The sequence below is a fragment of the Pempheris klunzingeri genome, chromosome 6, assembly GCF_042242105.1.
Source record: "Pempheris klunzingeri isolate RE-2024b chromosome 6, fPemKlu1.hap1, whole genome shotgun sequence".
Taxonomy (NCBI): Eukaryota; Metazoa; Chordata; class Actinopteri; order Acropomatiformes; family Pempheridae; genus Pempheris; species Pempheris klunzingeri.
This window is the reverse complement of record NC_092017.1, coordinates 12,744,696-12,757,193: the sequence shown is the minus strand read 5'-3', so window position 1 is coordinate 12,757,193 and position 12,498 is coordinate 12,744,696. Positions and strand designations below refer to the sequence as shown.

Below are 12,498 nucleotides of genomic sequence, written 5' to 3'. Positions count from 1 at the left end.
TCGGTGAACTTTCAGCCCGCTCTGTGCAGTGTTAACAGCCTTGGCAACAGAGATAGCCAGCACTACACACCAGACCTTTACTGCCAGCCCTTGTTATTATGCTCAATCTTTTCATTAGATCCTGTCAATTTCCACTCAGATACATTTTTACAAGCTGGAATACATTAACACTGCATTACGGGTGCTTTGAAGCAGGCAGTAAATGCACTGCTCTACTCGTGAACTCTGGAACAAAAACAAAAGCCGGGCTTGTGTTGGATGCAAACATGTTGTTGATGGATTCATTAAGTGTCTGATGGCGGTTTACTGAAGGTTCACCATCTAAGCTGTACCCACAACCCACACTTGTTGCTCTGGGTGCCAAGGAAAACTCCAATTCACTGCTTGTTACATCCTCCTCATATCCTCTCACAGTCATCACGAGAAGAGTTCAAGGTTTCCATAGCAGTTTAATGTTACCAATTACACCCAGGTAGTGAGTCATTAAGAGGCATGCTACTCTTCTATTTTCTAGGCCGTGGCAAAAAACGGTAGAGAGCCATTTGGTGAAGTGGCTCCAGACAACTTATAATATTGTCTCCAATAGTGGCATTAAGAGCTCGTCTGAGGGGCCAAAGCAGCATGGGTCCACACAGTGCCACGGATATGAACCCTGATTAACTGCAAATAAATCCTGACAGCTTTTCCTACCCCAGGGATCCAATTATGCAGTTTGTTTATGATTCTCTGTCATTTATGTAACCTGCTGTTTCACTGTGTTTGCTCTATTAAATATCATAATACCCACCTCAGCCCATAAATCAACCAGAGGTATGCACGTTGTGCGTGGGCCTCAAAATGCAAGCAGTGGAGCATTGATTTGAGTTTTATAAATATCATGAGATGGTTCTGTCTGCCTGCTTGCCCCCAGGGAGTGTAAACATGAAATAAACACTCGCCAGCAATTTAAATACCACAACAGGAATAGATTAATTTGAGCAGAGCGTACGGAGATGCTGATAAAAACTTCATTGCTTTGGACAGCAACATATGTTCCAGGTAATGCTGAAGAATGCGGCTACAGCTAAGCATAGTTTGGCTGGTATGAGTCATGTAAACTTGAGCTACACCTACAATGACTTACCACATACTGCCAGAGGAATCCCTTTCTCCGAAGGCACTGTAGGATCCATCCTGCCTTTTGTAGGTCAGTTGTCTCTGGTAGCCTAGATGAGAATAAAGAATGGGAGAGCACCTTCAGCAACAACCTCAGCTTCAAAGTTACTGACAGATTATTAACATTATTTATAGACTTGTTCAGGTTATACAGAGCCTGACAACTATGTAGGAAGTTGTAAGAACAGATACTTTGTTATAAAGCATCACATAGGATCTTCCAAAACTGTATGTAATCAGAATCAGCTTTATTCGCCAAGTATAACAAGGAATACAAGGAATGTGACTCTGGTTTTTCCACTGCTCTCATGTACTTGCACATAAATGAACATACAGAAAAAAAGGACAAAAAGGGTGAACAAAGTAAGCATAAATATTTAACTTAAATATACACATTTAATTGCAATGATGCAGAGTGCCTAGATGCTGGAATGAATGTGGGGTGATTATGTACAGGTTATTATATACAATGGGATCAATGTTGACTAACTGCAAGAGGTGAACTCATGATAAAGTGAGAGTAAAGAGATTTTAACCCTTTAACGTCCTCACCAAGAAAAAAGCAATCTATGTTTTTTTAAGAACAGACCCCACATTTTTTGAAATATTCTACCAAACGGTTGAGATGTTGTAAGTAAAACATGTTTTCAATAAGATATAGTGAGTCAAAATGTGCTCTACCATATGGTTGAGCAGAAGGTTAAAGGGTTAAGGTACATTTAAACTAATGTACAAGACAAATGTGTCAGAGTGTTAAGTGAGGGTTTGTCTTTCATCATGTGATCTTTGAAATTAAGGCAGGAAACAAGAAGCAACAAGGTGAGACTGAACTCTGGGCTGTATTTGCCAGGTGGTGCACAGACTGACAAAAGCAACACTACACCATGTGGTATTTTCCCAACCCCGAAATGCTGTTTGGCAATTCATCTGGTATTTTCATGCAGCGCACAGTGCACATATTGCAAATGTTAGGCAGAGGGGTGCAATGAACTGCACATAAATGACATGAGGCATGGTGAACTTCACACAACTACCAACTGTTTTTTTTTTGCAGAGCGAGCTGCAAAAGCATATATGAAAAGAAAATCCAAGTGTGCTTAGACATGCCCTTGGTGTTCTTGTGCTCATGATAACGCACTTTGTACTGGTCACTGCAGTTGTGCAATAATAACAAAGTGACTGTACAAAGGTGTCCAGGTGCTCCATGGTTCCAGCACAAAAACACTTCATTTATATGAGAAAAAAATACTTTTGGTTAATTTTGAAATCGTAGTTAATTTGTTTCTGTACTTTATACAGCTAATTCTCATGTTTAATGATGCAAAACCTTTATGACTTAAAAAGGTATTTTATGCATAGCCAAGAGTTTTAACTTATTTGTGAAAACTACATCTTCCTTTTCTACCCATTTGAATTCTTCTGGGATCCTGCAGAGTCTCCCCAACAAACACTGGTGAGTGAAAGCTCTTTTTTCTCTGGGAGCAGTGAATTCTGCCAGCTCAAGGTCAGCCCCAGTGTCAGGATGGTAGGATAACTCTTGAACTTTGCCACCTGTCTGAGACTTGCGCACAGCTTCTTTACAGTCACTCACACTGGATGGCCTGGTATAGCATGCTAGAAGATGTCTAGCGAGAGCTACTGAAGGTGAATGAGTCTTTGCGAGGGTAAGTGGAGAAACACAGGAGGTGGAGAAAAGTTTGGTCTGAGTAACATCCAGGTTAATGTTCCAACCCATGATCCAAGGTATTTAGTGCCAGCCAAGCCAAGGCTCCTCTGTCAAGAAATCCACAGTTCCACAAACAAAATCCATTATCCAAGATAAACTTCACTCCAGGAGTTTCCAGAAAACCCAACAACAACGTACCACTTGCCAACAATTAGAAAACATTCCTTCCGCTCAGCATTAAGTCACTTTGCGCATAGTTGAGCCAAAAGGGATTTAACTTGTTGAGATTCGTGGCACACTCTGAGAGCTTAATTGACACTTTTGTTTCCCCTGCTTAAACAGCTGCTAGCTAACTGGAGGTACATTAGCAGGATTTTGGGAATGCAGCACATGTTCAGGTAAACGTGTCATTAGTTATCTCAGGGAGGTGGAGACCTGAGGCAATCCTTCAATCCCTCAGTCACAAATATTGGATAACTGATTCAGGTTTGTCGAAAATGGCATTAAACATTTTGCTGGACATCTTATCCAAATCACATAACACTGAATGCATTGGGGGAATACATTATTAAAATACTGATTATCTGGACTACAAGTAATCAATAGTAAACTGTACAAAACTCACACCCATATCTCCACATAAAAGTGTAAAACTTCTTATGAAAAGACATAAGATGAAAGGTGAAGATACAAACAGAGAATTTTTGTAAAGCTTAGTGAGGAGGTCATCTTTAACCCACTGGGACACTTTTGCTTTAAAGGTTTAGTGCAAAAACAGAATGTGGCTGTGGTGCACTCTCTTTACCTTGCAGCAGATAGTCAGTCGCTTCATTCTCAACCTCAGGGCTGAGCTGCCGGGTCTTCTGCAGGTACTTGAGAACAAAGACGTTGGGGGCAAAGTGGATCATGTTCTGCTCCCCACATCCGAAGGGCAGCCGCAACAGCTTATCCAGGTTATTAAGAGTTGGCCCCATCACATCCCCTGATAAAGGTGCACACACACACACACACACACAACATTATTCACATTGCAAAATGTTAGTTTCATTTAAATATAAACTTTAATGATCTAAGCTAAAGCTTTAAAGCTGTACAGAGTACAATGGAGATAATCCATGAGTGCATTTTTCTTACTTGATATAATACATATATATATATCCATGTATAAAAAAGTTTACCAATCATAAATGCAGTGGCTCTCTCAGATCCAGGCACCATATTGTGTGGGACCCCCAGAGTGAAGGCCTCATTGTGGTTCTCATCAGAGTCTTCCTTCCTCCAGATCTTAAACTCCCCAACTGAGCCCCAGCCTGTGGAGAAGCCTATGTGACGCACCTGGAAGGACAAATTATTTTTTTAATCATCTCTTTCAAGATCATTTTCTGCAACTAGTATAGAAATGCCACTAAAGAGTCAAACCTGTCCAGAGAACTGGCCTGCCCACTGGAGGATCACTGATTCATTGGATGGATGTAAACCATGGCCCACCTGGAGAGAATAATGCAGACAGAGTGAAAGCAATCACTTCTAGAGGAATTCACATTTGTAATCAATAGTTCACCTGTCATATTGTATTTGTTTTCTCACTACAACTGCTCACTGTGGCACACAAATAGATAATAGTTAACAAGAAAAACATTACAAATCAGTGAACCCACTTTAGAAAGCAACTGGCGCTTTTTTTGGACTCCCTCATACTGAGCACTAATAATGTTCTGCTGCCAAGAGTTGGTGATGCCAGTGTGATTCAATCACCTCCCACACACACAGTCACAAACACAAACATACAAACAGTCCCACATAGAGCACATTTCCTCTCTGGTACTAGAGTTTTATTGCATAATCACATTAAGCCATAGACCATGCAAAGCCGAGTCGCACAGGTCATCCAACCTCAAAATGCCACCGTCCCCCCGAAAAATAAACGAATCCTATTGGGCTGTAATATGCAGGCTTTTAACTGCTGCCTTTGGTGAATGGTCCGTGGATAATGCTGGGGCTGGGGATCAGTGTGCCAGCCAGAGGGTGCCATGCGAGCACCAGGCCATGGATCACTGAGTGTCCTCAGTGACATCAGCCCGTTAAGCGTGACCTTACAGGAAGGCATGCCAGTAAAAGTGGCGCCAGTCCTCCTAACACACAGACCCCATGGCCTGCTGGGTCTTTTTCACTCTCTTCTCTTTGTGTCTGAGCATCCACTCATGATCTGAACACAAATTTGTTGCACTTGTCGGTGCAGGATATTTCCTCGATCTATGTGCTCACCTGCTGAACATTTGATCTAAACCAATACATTTATTCATCCAACCACTGACCCACTGGAGCTCAGAACTGGGAAAGGAAGATGTATATCCAAAGCATAAGACTGTATTGCAGAACAATATTATCTTCCTTAATCTCCTTACCTGTACCATGCCTCCCTTCCAGCTGATCCAGAAGCTGCGGAACTCGTCCCAGGAGAGGATGCCTGGTGTGGAAGCACTGACCAGGGGCTCGCCCATCTTGCCCAAGGAGATCCAGGAGCGAGTGTTTTGCCTTCCCCCAAGTACTATCTCCAGCATCTCTGCACTGTCATGGGGGCTGGCAGAGAGGGCAAAGTGGGCATCGTTGTGGGTCTTCACTGCCACCTGGAACTGGTTCATCTTGGCAGGCTTTTTCACATACTGATATTCATACTTGTTGGGGGTGGAAATGTGGATTCTCTCTGAGAATGGAAATGTTAGATACACTCAGGCACTTTGGAGAAACTATCAAGTAAAATTATTGATTCAAATCATTATAAGTATTGACAGTGCACCACTGTAGGTGTTTATGTATAAATCAACTTATACATGTTGATTGTACAGCAGAAAAACTATGATCTCTCATTGGTTGCCTGAAAAATGATTTAAAATCATATGATATCAGGAAAGCATATCTGCACTGACCATTGGGACAGAAGAAGACACTGTAGGTATATTCTCTGGGCAGGCCTTCAGGCTACAAAGGAGAGTGAGAGAGAGGGAGAACGGGGGACACAGGGATGAGAAAGAAACGAGTAAAAGAAGGTTGAATTAAAAAATAAAAAAGGTTCCAACAGAGATTCTCAACAAGTTCTAACTTAATGTTGAATAAACATAATATATAAGGCTATGCAAGGCTCTATCGAGTAACATTTATCAACATCAGTTCTCCTACCTCCACCTGGACAGTCCTGCGGACAAAGTCCATGCCAATTGGGGTCCTTCTTTCATCCACGTCGTTGGCAGTTTTGCTTGACTGGAGACCGTCTGAACAGCAGCTTGGCTCGTTGTAGGCAATAGCACGAGCTATCAGGGCAGCAGAGAACAGAATCAGCTTTCCCTTTCTCAGTTATGTCACCGCACAGTCACAGCCACAGCCACAAGGGTTTATCCAACCAGAGGACAACATTTATGTTTGAGTTACTGTCCACATCTATATGCAGTATAAAATGCCAATGTGAGGGCTGGGAGCACTGGGGGTGTGGGAGGACAAGCATGTCCTGATTGCTAAATAGCTCATGTGTCCTGTCTGCCAAAGCCCTTTAAATCTGTCTGTAAAGAGTTGCTTGGTAGGTGTGAAACTTGAAATTGAGATTGTGACTACTGGGAAATATTGTTTGACCTTTGACAATTTTCTACACATAGAGGTTCATCCCTATTGAAGTATTCATGAGTCACTCTTAATGGCAGGACTTAATGAAATATCTTTATCTTACTAATGTAGGCAAATTGTGAAGCGATTTGGGGGGAAAAAAATCAAAAAGTAACTGTGAAGTAAAGAACATAATACCCATATAAGGCCATATCTCTAATGCCATTTGTGGACATCAACATACGTTACTCAGGACAAACATGTCTGTAAGAGGACTCCCAGTTCTCTTGCTGGGGAGCACATTGGAAATGTGGCCCTGTGCCAGTGGCGTCTCTTTGTGTGTGTGTACTGAGAGGGAAACACAAGGGGCCAGAGGACTAGGAGTGGGGCCATGGGGGGCCCATTGACCGCCAGTGACCTGCAAACTCATCAACATGCCACTGAGTGTCACAGCACAGCTCTGGTTGCTCCCCCACTGCTGGCCTGCTTTGTTCACACATGCACTCTGGAGGGGACTGTTTGTAACTCTGGGTGGGTGACCAGATCACACACAGCTCAGCTCCTTGGCCAGCGGAGCTCTCTTAAGTCAAAGGCTTGCCTTTTTGTAAGGCATCACACTGAGAGCACTGACGTCCTGGTGAAAGGCTGCTGTGGTTTTTTTTTAAATGCCTTGCCACTTTAGAATTCAAATAGCTCTATTTCCATGACCCAGCACAATCTAATCTGTATTATTTACATGAGCACCAAAATACTTTCAAAACAAAGAAGAGTGTGCCTCCTTTCTGATCACGTGACATGAATTGTGGGACATAAAAACAGCTGATCCTAAATTAGTACCGTAATACAGTAAGTAACAGAAATCTTTAAGTTCCTTTGTTGTTAAATTTTACAATCATACTGTTTCTGTTATCTATTTTACTCACTTGTGAAATTGCTCGCAAGGAGAAAATTAATTTCTCAGGTAATGAAATGTCTGATATCTGATCAACTTACCTGAAATCATGGTAGCACCATGACATTATGAGAAAATGTGCATTTCTCCTGATGGAAAAATCTTTTAGGATCAAAATAATGTACATAATCTATAATAATAAAATAAAAAATTTACAAAAACATCTAAAATTATAAAATACTAATAGCTGATCGAGAAATCAAGAATCCGCGTACGTGCTTGATATAGTTATTGTTATTATTTTGATTTATTCCGTAGTACCTGTGATGTTTGCAGACCCCAGTTCAGTGAAAGACAACACAATGGATGTAGGTGTCGCCTCTCCAGGAGCAACACACTTCTTCCTGGTGAGGTGATGCTTTCCAGGGTGGCCGACAAACTTTATGCCTTTCGGAACTGAGACCTTAACGTGAACCTGGGAGAGGAGAGGAGAGGAGAGGAGGAGACAAATCAGAGGCAATCGATCTCCTCTGACAGACCACAATGACATCATTTCGGTCGGTACGCCCCTCCCTCATATAGCATGTTCTCCTCAAAGCTCTGAAAGCGAGGGAGAATTTTTAAATCACATAGTGAATTTTCCATGCTGACTGACTCATGCTTCTGAAGCTCCCTGAAGGATTAAGTTGCACTCATTGTCCAATTTTCACAGAGCGTTCAGTAATGTAGAGGGATCTTTTAACTGCTCTGTATCCACATGCCATAAGTTGTAAATAACTAAGTAGAAAATATAAGAATCACATGTTGCTGGGGTGGACATCAAAGAAAGGGCTACTCTGGTTTGCATATTCGCCTAATATGACATCAGGGCAGCACACGCACAGGCCATTTAACAGGCTCATCTGCAAAAATCATGATGTCATCTGTGTGGAGCGCAGGATGGTCCCATTTAAGGCCAAGACAGAGCTTAGAGGGCTATTCAACGTGAGCACTAAAACATACTTCTGGGCTAATCTCATATCTTCACATTACAAACCTGTGCTTCCTTTGGCCACCATTTCCCATCCCTCATTACTCCAGGGCCTGCTTACCTAAACCTGCTGTCGTTTATCACACTGTTTTGACACAGCTTCTGCTAAATACAGAAGCAAAAAACCTCATGATCCTTCACAGTGGTTTGCCTGTTTTAGCCCATCACCTATAAGCACATCGTGTTTTTTTAGGTTGGTTTCCAGCACCTGGAGGCTGCTTTGTGTCTTCTCTGTGATCCACAGTCTTCACTTCAAACACTTTATCTGAAACTGAGGATAAAGCCTGTGGTGTATATTTCAATCTCTAAACCCCCCAAAACTAGTTTGTAATACTGGGCTATATAAAACGACTGACTCGACATTCCTACTTCTCATGTCATTACACTCGACTTAACAGGTCATTGATATCAGAGAAATATTTTTGCCCCTTTTTGTTTCTGATAATTTTGAATTGTCAATTTCCTTGTTGAAGCTTTCTCTCACTTTTGGTCTTGGGAAGGTGCAGAATGTCTCTGATACATACAAAGTCCGCTGACTTCATATTTCACTTGACAGTGAGGATCTTGGCCAGTAACACATGTAAACGCTGTCCACCCAGAGGTTATACAATTAATGACTTTTTAAGACCTTTTTAATACCACACAGAATGCAATTTGAAAAAAAGTATGAAAGCATGATGGAAAACCAGTAGGGACAATACGGCCTAGAATTACTTATTATTACATTGCATTATTCAGCAGTATATATCAGTTATTCCTCAAATTAACATGATGTAGACACATATAAGTGGCAGAAAATTTAATAATTATTGATTAATCTGCCATCCAAACTGGGTGCAGCTGCACCCTGAGCTGCCTTGACGACGGGCTAAGGGTGCTGCAAGATTTATTATATGATTGTTTATTTATTGTGTGTGTTTTTAATACTGTAAGATAGGGAAAGATTTGATTTGGTGAACACAGCTCAAAGAAATGCCAATACATCTCAGTCCATAACACAGTCTGAGATGACTGAAGCTGAGCAGACCAACTAAAATCAGACTCAACGCTGCTTAGCTGACGGCTTAATGAAAAGGTTTTGGCATCTTGTGGAAAATGGATATCCATCATGGTCTCTTAGTGCTTTCACGGTGGTATTGTGCTCGCTCTGTATCTAATGAGTGTGATCTGTCTGTGTCACCGCTCCAGATACCCTGGAAATCATTGCACTGATTATATCAAACCATCTGTTGGCTGACAGTAATCTAAAATGCACAAATTTGTAGGTTACGGGCAAAAACATGCAAAGCATGAGTACAGTTCACTAAACCGTGTCCCTGAAAAGACGTGGTATCCTTTCCACCTTCGGAAATGTGGCTGAGATAATAAGTATGAAGTTTGTGCTGTGTGAAGGCAACTGCTGATGAGCCTTATTACACATGTGCTGATCTGTGGAAAAGTAAGTAGTTTCCTGTCCATATGCCCTCTCATTCATCATTCATTACCTCAGCGCAGGTTGGCAGGTAGTTGTAGACCGTTAGAGGAACTTTGGTCTGCTCCCCCCTGATTAAGCTGTAAGGCAACGTGAAGTCAACAAAGAAGGGCTTGAAGGTACGAAGCTCCGCTCTCTTTGCTAAGCCCAGCCCCTTTTCCTCTGACAGGCCAATAGCTTCTGTCACCCATGTGGTGATTGAATCCGGCACATCCAATCGCAGCTCAGCTTCCCCGGTTTCAGAGCTGCAAGTGACACATGCTGAGAACTTGAGTGGCAAACTTAATTGGACAGTGAAGTAAAAATATTTTAGCATCCTTTCATGAGTTTTATACAACACAAGCAATAAAAAAGGCACACCACCTGTGTCAACACCAACACCTGCACCAGTGAAACTACAGTAAACACTTTAAAATGGATAGGTATGAGGGACAGTCAGGTGTTGACCAGATCTGTTTCTTTCAATGAAACGGGCTGAGATCATTATTGGCAACACATATTTAATGTTAGTCTTGGCAAACAGTCACAGGACATAATAAACTTGAAAAACTGCATGTACGCCCTTACTCTTGATCAAAGTTGCCCAAAATCCACTTTAATAGACTTTTAAGGGAAATCAGAGCTTTGCACTTGACAGGAAATTAGGCAGAGTTGAAGTCTCATCCAAAGGAATCAAGCATATGGAAATCTATGGGCAGTTCATTTATATTGGCTGAAAATGAATGGAAGGAGCTGTCGAGAAAGCGACCGTCTGTTCCAAGATCACCCAATTTAAATGAGGTACATTCGCACCCAGAAGGGGGAACTGCTGGACGCTGCCGGAGTGATGGAACATCAGTCTTCTCACATACAGGCTCGACTCGCACCTTTCCTCTCTCATTCCTCTCTTCTCGCCACCATCCCTCATCTTTATTCTATCCTTTCCAGCACCCCTTTGTCGTCCTTGCTTCCCGTCTTCTCTGTATTCTCCTCGTCACACCTCCTTTTCCCTTTTCCCTTCCTCTTCTCATCTACTTCTACTCTAATCTCCTCTTTCACTCACAAACGTTTCTCTCCTTTCTTCTTCTGTCTCTGTTTCATCCTTACAGGTTTTTGTATGCTTGATCCTCTCCTCTCTTTTCACATTTCCTCTCTACTTCTCCGCTCTCCTAAATGCTTTAGATTGTGACTTAATCCCATTTAAGTATAGTCAATCTGGTGCACCTGATACTTCTAGCCACAGGCATGTAACATAAACACACACACAAGTGAAATATTTATATAAAGATTTAAGTACCTGATGTTGAGGCAGTGCCACACCCAAGTCTCTGGGAAAAATGTACGCCTCCGCTTCTCTGCTCTGCAACCAAAACACAAGCTGACATCAATAAAAGGCTTCAGCTGCTCACAATAAAACAACACCATAATTGGAAAATGTATTATTCTGAATTCCACACTGACATTTGCTAAGTCACGTCATGTGTTTAATGTTCGTCACTAAAATGAGAAGTATTCATGGCATTAAGGAACACAGACCTAAAATATGGACAAACCAACAACACTTATTTCTTTTGTCATGTTTTTCTATTCCTTGCCTATTACTCATTTTGGAGACCTTATTCAACCCAGGCATGACATTTACCGATATGCGTTTTACTGGGATATCATTCCTGGGAGCATTAAGTAACTTTTGCTCTTTCATGGGTTTGCTTTCATGTTCGCTGTTTTCAGAAAAGTACATCCATCTGTAGCTGTGTGTGGTCCAGCCACAGTACATTTTTCTGCAATCCAGCATTAAGGAGAGTGGAATAAGTGTCAGAGTAAATTAAAAAGCAACACATTCAAAGACAGGGACACTCGACAGTTAGAGAGACCATCCCAACACAGGAAGGTCATGGTTTTCATCTATTGTTCTACATTATGTTCACACCACAAAATCACACGAAATCCCAACCGACTCCATTTGTTTTTTTTCTTTTTTTAACTTTGAGATAAACAAATGTTTAAACTTTCTGTATTAGTTAAGAAAACTTTTTAAAGAACCAAATCACCGTTATAATAGACAATACTTGCTTTTTTAGGCATCCCAGAGATCAGAGTGGTTAGCACATCCCCAGAAAATGACTTTGACCTCTCTATTAAAATCCTTTACCTGTTTGTGTGTCGAGAGTGCATGGCAGCCACTAAGGTGGAGGTGTGCGGCTGGAAGGCGGGAACGGCCTCGTCTGTGTACATGCCTCCACTCTGCCGGTGGTTCAAACTCACCATATCTGTCATCACAACCAGCCCTGTTTCCTGTGTTAAACATACAGAGAAATAAAAGCATACGCATTACGATTACTGTTCTTTTCATCCCTTCACCATCACCGTGGGTCGTTTAACAAAGTGTGTGTTCTCACTGTAAAAGCGAAGCGTGCGTCCTTTGTGATGTCCCAGTGCCATGGGAACACAGAGGACCTCCTGCGTCTCTTTGACGAAAGCCCAGGCCACCAGAAGTGCCCGTCATCTTTCGGAATGCCGAAGGCGTCTGAAACGTCAAAATCTGCCAGCTCTTTGAAGACCTACACCGAGGATACACATCCATGCAAACACACACAGTTATACACACAAATGCAACTATATATCATGTGAGGTTATATCCAGAAAGAAAAGGTCAAAAGTTGTGGCATTACCCTTTAAATTCACTGCTCTATTATCTATATTCCAAGTTA

At 41.9% G+C, this 12,498-nt stretch overlaps 1 protein-coding gene across 1 annotated transcript in view; it reads right to left on the bottom strand.

Moving 5' to 3' along the window:
- cpamd8 (C3 and PZP like alpha-2-macroglobulin domain containing 8) overlaps positions 1–12,498 on the bottom strand; it is a 46,420-nt gene that overhangs the window by 23,233 nt on the left and 10,689 nt on the right. The window contains exons 17-28 of the mRNA XM_070832514.1: positions 12,187–12,348; positions 11,940–12,082; positions 11,085–11,147; positions 9,822–10,053; positions 7,629–7,782; positions 5,999–6,129; positions 5,749–5,800; positions 5,227–5,525; positions 4,241–4,309; positions 4,000–4,156; positions 3,627–3,803; positions 1,124–1,205 (exon numbers count right to left, since the gene is read on the bottom strand). Of these exons, the coding sequence (XP_070688615.1) occupies positions 1,124–1,205; positions 3,627–3,803; positions 4,000–4,156; positions 4,241–4,309; positions 5,227–5,525; positions 5,749–5,800; positions 5,999–6,129; positions 7,629–7,782; positions 9,822–10,053; positions 11,085–11,147; positions 11,940–12,082; positions 12,187–12,348 (1,721 nt within the window). The remainder of the gene's footprint in view (positions 1–1,123; positions 1,206–3,626; positions 3,804–3,999; positions 4,157–4,240; positions 4,310–5,226; positions 5,526–5,748; positions 5,801–5,998; positions 6,130–7,628; positions 7,783–9,821; positions 10,054–11,084; positions 11,148–11,939; positions 12,083–12,186; positions 12,349–12,498) is intronic.